The sequence below is a fragment of the Taeniopygia guttata genome, chromosome 22 (genome assembly GCF_048771995.1).
Source record: "Taeniopygia guttata chromosome 22, bTaeGut7.mat, whole genome shotgun sequence".
Classification (NCBI taxonomy): Eukaryota; Metazoa; Chordata; class Aves; order Passeriformes; family Estrildidae; genus Taeniopygia; species Taeniopygia guttata.
The window spans coordinates 2099909-2114064 of record NC_133047.1 but is presented as its reverse complement, the minus strand read 5'-3'; the positions used below and the strand labels follow the sequence as shown (position 1 = coordinate 2114064).

The following is a 14156-nucleotide window of genomic DNA, read 5'->3' as shown; positions in this document are numbered from 1 at the left end:
GTCCTGGGGTGGCCTCCATGCCAGGAGATCCTTGTCCCGGGTCTGACCCCGTGTCCCTCCGCAGGCCCGGGAGGAGCTGCGCCCGGTCAAGGAGGACTTTGAAGCCAAGAACAAGCAGCTCCTGGAGGAGATGCCCAAATTCTACAGCAGCCGCATCGATTACTTCAAACCCAGCTTCGAGTCGCTGGTCCGGGCACAGGTGAGACATTGTCCCTTCCTGGTCCTGTGTCGTGTCCTGTCCCACAGTTCCAGCCCTGCCTGTGCTTTATCCACTGGGATTCCACGGCTTTATCCACCTGGGAACGCCATCTCCTTGAATTTGGAGTCCTGAGCTCAGAGCTTGAGTAGGTTTGAGGTGTTTGGGCTCATCTTGTGGCTCCTGGGACATCTCCACACCAAAGATCTGCGGGAAGAGGTGCCCTGAATAACCACCAGCTTCCATTTTTTCCATCCTCCACCTTCCTTTGGGAACGTGCTGCCACTCCTCCTCCTCCTCCTCCTCCTCCTCCTCCTCCTCCTCCCTTGGGCTGCAGAGGGGCAGGGTTGGGATCTCACCAAGCTTTGAGAACCTCTGGCAGCCCATGCCACGCTCCTGGGGCACTGCAGCTGCAGGAGGAGGGTGGCACTGGGCACTGCCCCGCTTTTCCTGCGGCGTTTTGGGGCCGGGAGCTGCCGCAGGGACCCAGGTGCGAGCGGGGGGTGCCGGGAGGTGCCGGGAGCACGTGTTCCATCTCACCTCCGACTTGGGGGGGCCTCTGTGCGGAGCTGCCAGCGAGTTGTCTGCAGGCTGATTCACCTAGCAGATGGTGCCGATGCTCCCTGCGCCGCGGGGTGGGTGCTGGGGATGCTGTTCCTGCTGTTCCCTTAGCAATCGGGCGCGGGGCTCCCTGTTCCAGCCCGGAATAACCACAATTCCCGGAGCCAACGCAGAGTCTTGCTGGCCTTTTTCCCCCTGCGGACCCTCTCCGTGGGTGAGGCTTTGAAACCTGAATTTTCTCTGCCCTCTCCGGGGTTTGTGGTCCGTGATTTTCCTCGGCTTTGCCCCTCTGGCTTCTCGCTCTGTTTGTGTCCCGATTCCCAAGGAATTTGGGGCGAGGAGGACGTTGGGGTAGGTGTGCTCAGAGCACCCAGAGATGCAAGTGGGGAGCAGCAGGGTGTCACTGCTGGGGCTGTTTGTGAGACTCTCCATCCATATCCCTCTTCCTCCTTGGGAATCCTCAGCTTTCTTTCCCATCTCTGCCCTGCCTCTCTTCAGGTGAGGAATTTGTTGGGAAAACCGAGTGAAATCCCGTTTTTAACACCCAAAAAGGCAGCGTCACAACAAAGCTGATGCATCTCCCGTAGGCTGGACTTCGAGCTGGTCCCAGATGGATGCAGCTCCTCACATCCCTCCCTCCCTGCCAGCCTCCATGGGAGCCTCATCCCGCTTCCTTCCCGGCACTGGCTGCATCCTTCCACCCCCAGGGAGGGATGGATGCTGGGAGGAGAGTTCGGAATATTTGTGCCGTGCCCGCCTGGTTCAGGAGCTCTGCTCAGCATTTTCCCACTGAAGTGGCTGAAATAAAATGGAAAAGGGACGGGATTTGCCCAAGGTAATGAGTCAGTGGCGAGCCAGGAATAGCAGCCGGAGCCCTGAGTCAGCTCGGCGCTGCTCACCTGCAGGCACCTGGCTGGGAAGGGCAGGCAGGAGCATCCCATCCCAGGAGAGAGCTGGAACAGGAATTCTGCCCCCTTTCCCTCCCTCTGCGCCTCCCTGAGCTGATCAGCAGCTGGGGGGGGTCGTGTTCCTCGGTGTCATTTCTGTTTTCAGCCTTTTTCGCCTCTTGAAGAGTGGGATGAGGCTGGAGGTGAATCCCACAAGGAAAGGGCTGGATGGGGTGGGACTGGGGCTGGGCTCATTCAGGATGCTGTGATTTTGGGGTGGGACTGGGGCTGGCCTCGTGCAGGATGCTGGAATTTTGGGGTGGGACTGGGGCTGGGCCTCCTGAAGGATGCTGTGATTTTGGGGTGGGACTGGGGCTGGGCCTCATGCAGGAGGCTGTGATTTTGGGGTTGGACTGGGGCTCATGCAGGATGCTGTGATTTTGGGGTGGGACTGGGACTGGGCCTCGTGCAGGATGCTGTGATTTTGGGGTGGGACTGGGGCTGGCCTCGTGCAGGATGCTGTGATTTTGGGGTGGGACTGGGCCTCATTCAGGATGCTGTGATTTTGGGGTGGAACTGGGGCTGGCCTCGTGCAGGATGCTGTGATTTTGGGGTGGGACTGGGGCTGGCCTCATTCAGGATGCTGTGATTTTGGGGTGGGACTGGGGCTCATTCAGGATGCTGTGATTTTGGAGTGAGACTGGGGCTGGCCTCATTCAGGATGGTGTGATTTTGGGATTGTTTCACCCTGGGTCAAACCCACCATCCAAAGACAAACCCATATAATTTTCCTTATTTTTCGGCCCTGGAGGAAGCCGGGAGTTACAGCAAGACAATTGTGTGACAGTGACACCATCCAGTGCCACGATGAGCTGGGAAGGGACCAGCTGCCTGTCGGGGAGGGGGAAGGACCCTGCTCCAGGCACCTCCATGGCTGTGACCCAAGGAGACCCTCCCAAGGCTCTTGCCCGGGCGGGCGGGCGAGTTCCCATGGCACAGCCTGGCTGTGCTCCCAGGGCTGGGTGTCTCCTGACGCCGGGACATGTCCCGAGCTCGCAGGGCTGTAACATTCAACACCAAATTCTTCTCTCCACCCACGGGCCCCGGCCAAGCCAAGGGAGGCAAATATTTCCCTGGCTGGGGGCTTTGAAGTGGCCACATGGAAGATGAAAGGGGGAGATTTTGGAGCTGTCGCTGGTGTGAGGCGTGAACAGCACTTCCTTCCCGCTTTGTGCTTTGTTTTCCAGCTAGAAAACATGAGATTCCTTTGGGTTTGAATGGAATGGGGGGGAAGATGGGGCTGGCAGGCAGGGATGGTGCTGTGGGCTGGGGGAGCCCCTCTGGGTTTGTTTTGGGCAGGGCTGCCCCAAACAAGCGGCCGCTGGGCCATTGTGGCCAGGATCTATAGAAAATCCACAGAACACGGCGTCCCCAAACAGAATTAGTTCAAGACAGGTGGACTTGGGGCCGTTGGCTCAGGCTCAAAGGCGAGTTGGAGCTGGGATTTGATGGGATGGGAGCATATGGCATCCATAGCTGGAAAAGTACTGGGCTGGCGGGAGCAGGTAGGGCAGGGGGAGCTGGCTGGCCCCTGTCACTGTCACCAGTGGGGTGCAGCCCCTCCCTGGGAGGGTTTTCACTGCTGTTTCTGCAGGAGAAATCACGGGGGGATCGATGCCAGCGGGGTTTTGTTGATGAAGCGCGTCAGTGTCCGGGTGGTGCCAGCTGGTCCTGCACTGGGGCCTGCTGGGGACAGGAGCATCTCCAGGGACACCCAGTGGGCCCTGGGAACAGGGGGTGTCCCCAAGGACACCCACCAGGCCCTGGGGACATGGGGTGGCCCTGAGGAAGGAATCAGTGGCTGCGGGATGTGGGTGGAAGGGGAGCAGCACCGAGGAATTCGCTCTGCTCTGCCCGTTCAGTGCAGCGTGGGTGCTGGGGGGTGATCCTGGGCTCAGTCCATTGGGGACAGGCCTGGGGACAATCCTGGGCTCAATCCATTGGGGACAGGCCTGGGGACAATCCATTGGGGACAATCCTGGGCTCAATCCATTGGGGACAATCCTGGGCTCAATCCACTGGGGACAATCCTGGGCTCAATCCATTGGGGACAGGCCTGGGGACAATCCTGGGCTCAATCCACTGGGGACAGGCCTGGGGACAATCCTGGGCTCAATCCATTGGGGACAGGTCTGGGGACAATCCACTGGGGACAGTCCTGGGGACAATCCTGGGCTCAATCCTGAGGAAAATCCTGGGGGACAATCCTGGGGACAATCCTGAGGAAAAGTCTAGGGCGCAATCCTGGTCCTGGAGAAATCCTCAGGGATTTCTGGATCCTGGTGGAGGGGGCAGTTCAGGAGTCAATCATGGGCGACAATTGTCCCCAAATCCTGGGGAACAATCCTGAGAGCAATTCTGGGACCAATCCTGAGGGACAAATATCCCCATATTTTGGGGAACAATCCTGGGGGTGGCATCTGCCCCCAGGCCTGAACCCCGAAAAGGTTCAGCTTTTTCTGTGCTGGAACTGGCAGTGCCATGTGTGACTGAGCAGAGCCCAGCTGACCCCAGGCTGGGGGACAAGGGACATGGAGGGCTGCTCCAGGGCTCTGGCACCCCAGATCCCTGCCCACCCATGGCATTGCCAGAGGATTTCGGGTGTTTTCGGCATCTCTTGCTGGCAGGGGCGTTCAGAGGATGCTCGAGGTGACCCAGCTGTGGGGTTGTGTTTTGGGGGGCTCCTGCCAGCTCAGCCCTGTGTGGGGTTCGTTAGTCAGCGTGTAAATGAGCATTGCTGTGACTCAGCCAGCAGCGCTGCGTGAGGAGCCACGGAGCAGCCCCCGGGCCCCAGCACGGCCAGGCCTGGGAAGGGGGTTCAGGCAGCAAACCCGGGGAATTGGGGCCCCACGATGCCCCCTGGGGCTGCCCAAAATCGGCATATTTTGAGCAGGATTAGGGGAGCTGGTCTCCATGGAGACCGTGGATGTCTCAGCACCGGTGCTGCTGGAGATGCTGGAGCCCTTCTGGGAAACAGGGACAGCGTTGGCATTGCCCACCCTGAGGGGGGCTGTGCGCCCCAATCCCTCCCTGAGGGACACGGGGGGACATCCAGGACAGGATCCCACAGCTGGCACAGCACCAGGGGTCCTGCAGGGCCAGGGGTCCCACGGGAGGGTCTGGGGGTCCTGTGGCACCCGGGGGTCCTGCAGTGCCGGGGGTCCCACGGGAGGGTCTGGGGGTCCTGTGGCACCCGGGGGTCCTGCAGTGCCGGGGGTCCCTCAGGAGGGTCTGGGGGTCCTGTGGTACCCGGGGGTCCTGCAGTGCCAGGGGTCCCATGGGAGGGTCTGGGGGTCCTGTGGCACCCAGGGGTCCTGCAGTGCCGGGGGTCCCACGGGAGGGTCTGGGGGTCCTGTGGCACCCAGGGGTCCTGCAGTGCCAGGGGTCCCACGGGAGGGTCTGGGGTCCTGTGGCACCCGGGGGTCCTGCAGTGCCAGGGGTCCCACGGGAGGGTCTGGGGGTCCTGTGGCACCCGGGGGTCCTGCAGTGCAGGGGGTTCTGTGGTACCCAGAGGTTCTGTGCTTTGGGGGGTCTCACAGGCAGGGTGGGCACCCCCAGCGCTGGGGTTTGCACAGGTAGGGCTGGGGGTCCCGCAGTGCCGAGGGTCCCGCAGCACCCCGAGGGTCCCACAGCCCTGAGGGTCCCGCAGCGCCCCGGGGGTCCCGCAGCCCCGAGGGTCCCGCAGCCCCGGGGGTCTCCAGGCAGGGCTGGGACCCCCCCCTCTCTCCCCGAGCAGCCACCCCGCTGCCATCTGCCTGCGCTGACCCACGGGCTCCCGCGCCGGCAAGCGCTGCTCGCTGCCGGAGATAATTGGCGGTGCTAATTAGCACGTTATTAACACACCCCCCCCTCTCCTCCTCCTCCTCCTCCTCCTCCTCCTCGCCCACATCGTGCCCCCTTGGCCGAGCCCACCGTGCCCACCGGACCGTGGGCAGGCGGCTGTGCCGGTGGCACCGGTGACAAACGAGGGGACCGAGGGGACAGGAGGGTGGCGGTGCCAGTGGCGGCCCCGCACGCGCGGCTCCCAGATGGGAAGCGAGCGGAGAAGGGCAGCGTGTTATTAAAATGTGTTGAGTTGTAATAATCCGAGGGGGTGGCAGCTATTTTAGACACCACCGCCGCGGCGAGGGGCTGCCGAGGGCACCGCGCTGGGGGGTGGGCTGGGGAGGAGACCCCCATTTTCCCCTCCCTCCCTTTATCCAACAGGTTGTCTACTACACGGAGATGCACAAGATTTTTGGGGACCTGACGGCGCAGATCGACCGGCCCGGGCTGAGCGATGAGCAGCGGGAGCGGGAGAACGACTCCAAGCTCAGCGAGCTCCGGGCGCTCTCCATCGTGGCCGACGACTGAGGCCAGGCTGGGGGTGGGGAGGAGATGGGGATCCCCCCCTGTCACCCCACCTCCCCCCCAGGGATGGACTCGTGGGGCTGGAGCTGCTCCTGTCACCCCACGGCTCTGCATCGTCTTTGTCGGTCCACGAATGAGTTTTGCCTTAAATTTTGGGGTGTGGAGGAGCAGGGAAAGGGAGCGATCCCGCACGGACAAAGGTGGGGATTGGGATGGGGGGTGCTGGTTTGCCCAGGTTCCAGCCCCCTTTGCACCCCCACAGCCCAGAGGGTGAGACCCCCCCACTCCTTCCCCTCATTTTGTGCCTTAGTAGCCCAGTGGTCCCCTCAGGGTGGGTAAAACCACTCAAATCCCGTTTTTTGAGGTGCAGGGAGAGGGTGATGCTTCCCGTGGTGAGCATCCATCCCTCTTTTCCCAGGAAAGAGCTCTTTTCCCTCTTTTCCCCCAGAGCTGGGGGGTGCAGGGTGGGGACAGGGGACCCCAGCGCAGGGACAGGTGGGGGACATCCCTAAGGAAGCAAACCTATGGAAAACTGGGGGGCTTCAGCCCCTCCTCGGTGTGCGGGGAAGGGCCGCAGGGACTTGCTGGCTTGTCCCCAATAAAATTATTGGCAGCGCAGCGTGGCCGAGGCCATGTCAGTGCCACCGCCAGGTCCATGCCGGTGTCACCGCCGGGTCTGTGCCAGTGTCGCTGTCACTGCCGGGGCCATGCCAGTGCCACCGCTGGAGCCGTGTCAGTGTTGCTGTTACCACCAGGGCCGTGTCAGTGTCACCACCGGGTCCGTGCCACTGCCGGTGTCACCACCAGGGCTGTGTCGCTGTCACTGCCGGGGCCGTGCCGGTGTCACCGTGCCAGTGTCACCGTGCCGGTGTCGCTGTCACTGTCACTGCCGGGGCTGTGCCGGTGTCACCGTGCCGGTGTCGCTGTCCCCGCTGGGGCTGTGTCGCTGTCACCGTGACGGTGTCGCTGTCACCGTGCGGGTGTCACTGTCGCTGTCACCGCCGGGCCGCTGTCGCTGTCACCGTGCCGGTGTCACCGTGCCGGTGTAGCTGTCACTGTGCCAGTGTTTCCGTGCCGGTGTTGCTGTCACTGTGCCAGTGTCACCGTGCCGCTGTCACCGTGCCGCTGTCGCTGTCACTGTGCCGGTGTCTCTGTCCCCGCTGGGGCCATGCCAGTGTCACCGTGCTGGTGTCTCCGTGTCGCTGTCACTGTCACCGTGCCGGTGTCTCTGTCACCGTGCCAGTGTCAATGTCGCTGTCACCGTGCCGGTGTCGCTGTCGCTGTCACCGTGCCGGTGTCGCTGTCACCGTGCCGGTGTCACCGTGCCGGTGTAGCTGTCACTGTGCCGGTGTTTCTGTGCCACTGTCACTGTCACCGTGCCGGTGTCACCGTGCCGGTGTCCCCATGCCGGTGTCGCTGTCTCCGTGCCGGTGTCGCTGTCGCTGTCACCGTGCCGGTGTCACCGTGCCGGTGTCGCTGTCACTGTGCCGGTGTCACTGTCACCGTGCCGATGTCGCTGTCACCGTGTCGCTGTCGCTGTCACCGTGCCGGTGTCGCTGTCACCGTGCCGGTGTCACTGTGCCGGTGTCGCTGTCGCTGTCACCATGCCGGTGTCACCGTGCCAGTGTCGCTGTCACCGCTGGGGCCGTGTCACTGTCACCGTGCCGGTGTCACCATGCCGGTGTCACTGTCGCTGTCACCGTGCCGGTGTCACCGTGCCGGTGTCGCTGTCTCTGTCACCATGCCGGTGTCACTGTCTCTGTCACCGGGCCGGTGTCGCTGTCCCTGTCACCGTGTCGCTGTCACTGTGTCACCGTCGCTGTCACCGCCGGGCCGCTGTCGCCCTCTGCCGCCGCCCGGCCGCCACTGCAGGTGTCGCGGGGCGCTCGGGCTGTCCCGCGGGGGGAGAAGCGCGTTGAACATCCCGGTGGAGGCGGGAAGGAAGCGGCGTCCGAGCCCGAGGAACGGAGGGTTCGGCACCGGAGAAGCTTCTCGGCCCGAGCTGGCCCCGTTAAGGCTGTGTCCTGGGGGGAGCAGCCGCTGCTCGGGGTAAGGGGTTGGAAGCCCACCCTGGTGACGTTCCGTGGAGATGCTGAAGGTCCCTTCGAGGCTCCTGCTGCTCCGGGTACCGGGGAAAGCATCACCAGCTCTGCCCAGCAGGACCTGGCTCCGGCAAACCTGCAGGAGACAAGGAACGGCGCTCAGTGGTGTCCTGGGAAGCCCAGCAGGAAATGGGGATGGAACCCCCAAAACCAAACCTTCCCTTCCCAGCTGGTGCAAAGGGGATGGAGCAGAGCTGTGAGGATTCTGGTGGCTGTCCCCAGTGCAGGGACACAACCAGGTCCCCCCAAGAGCGTCCCGGGCCGAGGCTCCTCCCCAGCTCTCAGCATGGAGAACTTCATCCCTCCCTCTCCCCTTGGCTGTTCCTTCCCAACCACATCACATGCCAGGCCAGGTTTAAGCAAAATAAACCCCGTTGCCACAGTTACCCAGAGCAGGGATGCTAAATATACAGGATATAGATATTTTTATATATATTTAACTGCCATGCACAGAGCCTGAGCAAGGGACACGGGATCTGAGCCCTGCAGGCCCCAGTGTGGCTCCCAAATGGGCACAGATCCCTCTGTGGCCTGGATTCCTGCCTGGATTCACCCCCCTGGGCTCACCTGAACCCACCTGGTGGCTTTGGCTGTGTTGCTGTCACCCTGTGTGGCACAGCCAGACCTCATCTCCTGCGCTGGGAGCATCCCCAAATCGCAGCTCCTGGTCCTGCCATCAGCTCCTCCTGCCCTGCCAGCGCTCAGCAGAAGGATGTCACCCATGGAAACTTGAAGCCAGGCGTTCCCAGGGATTCACTCTGCCTACTCTCCACAGTGGTTGGGGAGGAGAATTCCATCTTTGATAGTAAAAAGTGGATAATTAGCGGGTTTTGCACCGCCCACAAGATCCCAGCGCTAATAGGGGGAGCTGGCAGGAAGGGAAAACTCGCTCTACCATGAGGGATGTGGCTGAGGCACCCCTGGGTGGGGTTCATCAGCACTCAGACCCCCAGGAGGGAAGGGAAGGATCCCCCAGAGGATCCGTGAGTGGCAGTGGGGCCAGCCCAGCATGGGGAGCGTTCCCTGCTGATGAGCAAATCCTCCTTTTTCCTCCCCGCCAGGAATTCCGGGTTGGCTCCGTGGCGTTGCAGCCATCCCAACTGTCCCACTCCCTCCCCAAATCTCGGACAGGTTTAGCAGGTGCCAGCCCAGCACCAATCCCAGGGATTTTCCTCACAAATAGGATGAATTAACCCCAGTGCACATCTGCATCCACACCTTGATTTTCCTTGTCAGAAAGGAGCTTCCCCCTGTTCCAGGTGATTCGGGGGTGCTGGGGTGGGACAGAGAGGCTCAGATCTCCTTCCTCCTCCTCACCTGGGTCCTGGAAGGAGAATCAGCATCCCCTGGACCAGCCTCAGCAACTCCCTTGGGATCAGCCACTGGGATTCAGCGGGGTCCCGGGGCAGGGGGAAGATGGGGGTGGCAGAGGAGGGGGTGCCCAGACCCCCACCCCACACCGGGAACACCCAGCCGGGTCCTTCCCCACCTCCCCGAGCCCCTCCCCAGTGCTCCTCACCCTGGGGGGCTCAGGAGAGCAGATGGGAAAGGGTTTGACGCTGGAAAGTGGGGGGACAAGGATAAAACACACACATCCCCCCCAGCTGTGCTCCAAAAACCCTTCAGCACCCCCGGCCAGGCTGTGACCCAGCCGGGGGGCGCTGCCAGGGACCCCCCGTCCCCCCAGGCCCTGCCGTGAGGGTGGGCACGGCGGGGACGAGCACTCACGGTTCCCGGGGAGCAGCGGGGGGATGCAGGACGGTGTCCCCAGGCTGGGAGCGGTGCGGGATTCACCGCTGGGAAGGAAAAAACTCCCAAGTGGCGGTAGGAAATCGGCAGGAAAGGGGGAAGAGGGAGGGATAACGGGATACCCGACGGGAGAGCGCCTGGCCGGGGCTCGGGGCAGCATCTTCCTCACCTGCGGCACCGGCGACACCGGGAGGGGCTCCAGCAGCGCCAGAACAGCATCGAACCCCCTCCTCACGCTCCTCACCCACCCCCCAAACTGCGGAGGACCCCCGGAGAAAGCGGCGATGCTCCCGGGAGCATCATCGACCCCCGGCGCCCCCTCCCCACCACCCCCGGGGGGAGGACGAGCTTTGCCCCCAGCCCCGGGACCCCTCCGGAGCCCCCGGGAGCCGCTCGGTCCGTCCGTGGCTCCGCGGGACAAAAGGGGCGGAAAAAGCCGCGGGAAATGATGCGGCGGTGACGCGTCCCGGCGTGACGTCACGGCGGGTTTTTGGGGTGTGACGTCACGGCGCGGCAGCAAGCAAGCACCTGGCTAAGAGCCGCCTCTTCATCGCTGAAAATGCTTTATTGGGGGAAATGAAAAAATCTGGAGGGGGTGCGCCAGGTTGGGGGCCGGCCCCGGGCTGGCGTGACGTCATAGCGTGAGGCGTGACGTCATAGCGTGAGGCGTGACGCAATTCCTCAATCTCGGTGCGGCGGTGGGAGCAGGACCCCCCACCCCGGTGTTACCGGCAGCGGCTGCCCCGCAGGGAGCGGCGGGTCAGGCGGGTGAGCAGCACCTTCACCCGGGCCCAGTGCGAGCGGCCGTCCTGCCGGGAGAGCGGCGTCAGGGGGGGGTCCCGGGGGACACCCCGTCACCCCCCGAGCCCCCCCGGCCTTACCGTGTCCGGTGCCGGGACCCCCGGCCCGCCCTCAGAGGGGTCCAGCAGGTTGGGGGAGCTGAGCGAGTGTCCCCCCAGCCTCCGGCACGGCCCGGGCTCGGCTGCTGCAAGGGGGGACGGAGCTGGTCAAATTTAAGGGCTGGGGGGCATCGTGCTGCCATCGTGCCCCCCTCAGCTGGCACCAGGTCCCGCCGTGCCACCGGTGCTGCCGGTCCCGCATCTCCCGGTGCCATCGCTCCCGAGCTCACCTGGCGCTTGGCTGTCGGAGCAGGAGCGCGGCCGGAACCCCGAATCCCTCCAGGGGCCCGAATCCTGCCTCGGGGGCTGCGGGCGAGGAGAACACGGGCAGGGTGTGAGATCTGGGACCCCCGCACCCCCTCCTCCCCGCCAAACCCCCTCCTCCCGACCCTCACCAGGCTGCGGGCACCGCGGGCTCCGGCCGCCCGCTGCCGCAGGGCGCGGTTGTCCTGCTGCAGCCTCGCCAGGCGCTCCAGCAGCTGGCACACCTGCTCCAGGTAGCGCAGCCCCTGCCCTGGCACCGCGGTTTGGGGGTCCCGAGGCGGCCGAACCCCCTCGGGGTCCCCGGGGGGCTCTGCCAGCTCGGCAGCGCTGGCGCTGCGCTGGCAGCGCTGCCTCCTGCTCCTCTGCCCTGCCTGCAGCATCCTCCGGCCGGCCGAGCGGCTCCGGGCGGGTCTGGGGGGCTCCTTCTTCCCGGGGGGCTCCTTCTTCCCGGTGGGCTCCTCCTCGGGGGGCTTCTCCCCCGGGAGACCCTCCAGGCAGAAGCTGCTCTCGGAGCCCAGCGGGGTACACGGTGAGTGCTCGTTGCTGGCCATCTCCACGCCGGAATCCTCGGACTCGGATTTGAGGAGCCTCCCGCCGGCCGGGGGGCTGCCGGGGGGCTGCGGTGGTGCCGGGGGTGGTCCCCCGGTGCTCATTCCCCGCGGGCTCTCCTGCAGCCGCCGGTAGACGCTGGCGGAGGTGCGCACGATGCAGCTCTCGGCCGACTCCCAGGGACCATCTGCGGGGGAATAGAGCACGAGTGGGCGCAACTGGGGGGTCCCTGGGAAGAAAAGTGGATGCCCACCACCCTTCCAAGCCCCCTGCAGCAGCTCCAGCCGTGCCCAAGGCCGTTCTCCCCCCTGCCCAGCAGCTGGGAGTACTCTCCTACAAGCCCGGTGTGCTGTCGCTGCTCCCCAAAAACACAGCCTGGCCTTCACCATCCTCCTCCTCCCAAGCTGATCTGCTGGGGGGGCACCCACGGCCCCCAGCCTGACCCGGGCAGGGCTTTTGAGCCAGGCTCTGCCATATCCCACTCCAGCACGGTGCCACCAACCCAGAACACAGCCCGGCCTTGGGATCCCGTGTCTGGGATGGCTCCAGGGACCACCAGCTCCGCACTTGTGCCCATGGGATGGGTGGCACCGCCAGCCGGGTGTGCCCCCAGCACCCCGCAGCTCCCGGTGGGATCGTCTGGGCATTCCTTGCCCGGCGCTCTCTCCCTTCCCAGCCGTGCCGCGGGCTCGGGGAGGTGACAGCGGAGCTTCGGCACCTCCTGCGGGCTGCCCACCCCCTAAAACCCCCCTCGGGGTGGGCTTGAACCCCCCTGGAACGCACTCACAGCAGCTGCACCTCCTCTTCCAGACGGCGCGGGAGCCACCCCACATGGCCGAGAGCCGGAGCCGAGTGCCGGGGGCCCGTCCCGGCGCTCCCTTTATAGCCGGGCTCTGCATCCTCGCTGCAGGACCGGTTCCCAACTGGTTCCTCGCAGGGCTTGGGATCGGCGCTACTGGCTGGGCCGGTGGTTAAGGAGTCCCTTCCCACCCCAGCTGGGAAGGCGAGAGGGTTGTTCGGGCGGCGGAGGCAGCCCAGTGCCGCCCGCATCCCCCCGAATTCCACAAAACTCACCCAGGGCTCCTCCGTGCTCAGAATTCACCGGCCGGGGGTCCCTGTGCCCCCAAATTCCTGCCCCTCCTGCAGCCGCGCATCCCTCGGGGGCTGGAGAGGTCGAGGGGAGCCGGGGAGCCCCGGGACAATCCCGGGACAATCCCGGGACAATCCCGGGACAATCCGGCCCTTCAGTGGGATTGAATCCCAGCAATGCCGGGCAGCGCCCGCCCGCCCCGGCAGGATTGAATCCCAGGAATTCCGGGGGGCACCGCAGCTCCATCCCAGAGCGTCCCACGCGCTGCAATTCCACAGGCTCCGGGTCCCCTCGTGCCAAGGGACCGCTGGCCCCGCCACCACGGGGGTGTCACCGGAGCCCCACCGGTGTGGGGGGCACTGGCAGGGCGAGAAGGGGTCTGGGGGTCCCCATCAGCTCCTCCTGGGGGTGCCCCCTGCGTTGGCAGCTCAGTCCCCCTGAGTTTTGGGGACCCCCCCCCCCGCATTTGGGGACAGGCACCGGCCCATCAGCCCCAAAATGGGAAGGGAAAATCTGAATTCCCAGCGCGGCCGGTAGCCTGGGCCCCTCCCGGCAGGGAGGGGGATGGAAAATCGGGGTTCCAGGGACCCCCCGGAGCACAAACTGGGGTTCCAGGGACCCCCGGAGTACAAATTGGGGGCTCCAGAGAACCCCCGGAGCACAAATTGGGGGTTCCAGGAACCCCCCGGAGCACAAATTGGGGGTTCCAGGGAACCCCCGGAGCACAAATTGGGGGTTCCAGGGAACCCCCGGAGCACAAATTGGGGGTTCCAGGGAACCCCCGGAGCACAAATTGGGGGTTCCAGGGACCCCCGGAGGACAAATTGGGGGTTCCAGGGAACCCCCGGAGCACAAATTGGGGGTTCCAGGGAACCCCCCGGAGCACAAATTGGGGGTTCCAGGGAACCCCCGGAGCACAAATTGGGGGTTCCAGGGAGCCCCCGGAGCACATTGGGGGTTCCAGGGAACCCCCGGAGCACAAATTGGGGGTTCCAGGGAACCCCTGGAGCACAAATTGGGGGTTCCAGGGAACCCCAAGGTTCCTTCTCGAGCACAAACACAAATTCGGGCTCCAAGGACCCCCGGGGTCCCGTCACCTCAAACCAGAGATCCCCGAGGGTCCTGGAGACCCCGAGGGACCCAGGCCGGGGTGGGGGGACCCCCATAGCCCCGGGACCACCGACTCACCGACTCACCGCGGAGCGGCTGCACCGGGAACGCTCCGCGGTGGTGCAGCATCCTCGGGATGTCCCGGGAGCGAGGGGGTAAAACCGGGAACGGGGAGCTGGGAACCGGGCGGGGAGCACCGGGGACCAGGCCGGGAGCACCGGGAACCGGGCGGGGAGCTCCGGGAACCGGGCCGGGGGCTCCGGGAACCGGGCCGGGGGCTCCGGGAACCGGGCCGGGGGCACCGGGAGCGGGGCGGGGAGCTCCGGGAGCGGGGCGGGG

The 14156-nt window shown here is 64.9% G+C and overlaps 2 protein-coding genes across 6 annotated transcripts in view; one reads left to right on the top strand and one right to left on the bottom strand.

Annotated features, from left to right (window-relative positions):
* BIN3 (bridging integrator 3) overlaps nucleotides 1-6672 on the top strand; it is a 46891-nt gene extending 40219 nt beyond the window's left edge. For all 4 annotated transcript variants that reach the window (XM_030289649.4, XM_072917642.1, XM_072917644.1 and 1 more), the window contains 2 exons: nucleotides 65-199; nucleotides 5911-6672. In XM_030289649.4, coding sequence (XP_030145509.2) covers nucleotides 65-199; nucleotides 5911-6057 — 282 coding nt within the window. In that variant the 3' untranslated portion in view covers nucleotides 6058-6672. The remainder of the gene's footprint in view (nucleotides 1-64; nucleotides 200-5910) is intronic.
* A 3779-nt stretch (nucleotides 6673-10451) lies between these two features.
* C22H8orf58 (chromosome 22 C8orf58 homolog) lies at nucleotides 10452-12096 on the bottom strand. Of its 2 annotated transcripts, none has more exons than XM_072917640.1 (4): nucleotides 11200-12096; nucleotides 11035-11110; nucleotides 10787-10890; nucleotides 10452-10714 (listed from the first exon to the last, which is right to left on the bottom strand). In XM_072917640.1, the coding sequence occupies exons 1-4, from the start codon at nucleotides 12004-12006 to the stop codon at nucleotides 10631-10633; spliced, it is 1071 nt and encodes a 356-aa protein (XP_072773741.1). In that variant the 5' UTR covers nucleotides 12007-12096; the 3' UTR covers nucleotides 10452-10630. The 2 variants fall into 2 exon arrangements, with proteins under 2 accessions (XP_072773741.1, XP_072773742.1); XM_072917641.1 differs by having other exon boundaries at nucleotides 11035-11145; nucleotides 11214-12096.
* Nucleotides 12097-14156: the final 2060 nt, after the last annotated feature.

Bases quoted from the DNA above. Each gene is read 5' to 3' on its own strand.
- C22H8orf58 (XM_072917641.1), bottom strand. From the start codon at position 12,006: ATGGTGAAGGCCAGGCTGTGTTTTTGGGGAGCAGCGACAGCACACCGG. The intron at 11,146-11,213 runs GTGCCCGCAGCC...CGGGGGTCCCAG, and splicing joins GCGGGCGGCCGGAGCCCGCG to ATCTCACACCCTGCCCGTGT. The intron at 10,891-11,034 runs GTGAGCTCGGGA...CCCCCCTTGCAG, and splicing joins CTCCGACAGCCAAGCGCCAG to CAGCCGAGCCCGGGCCGTGC.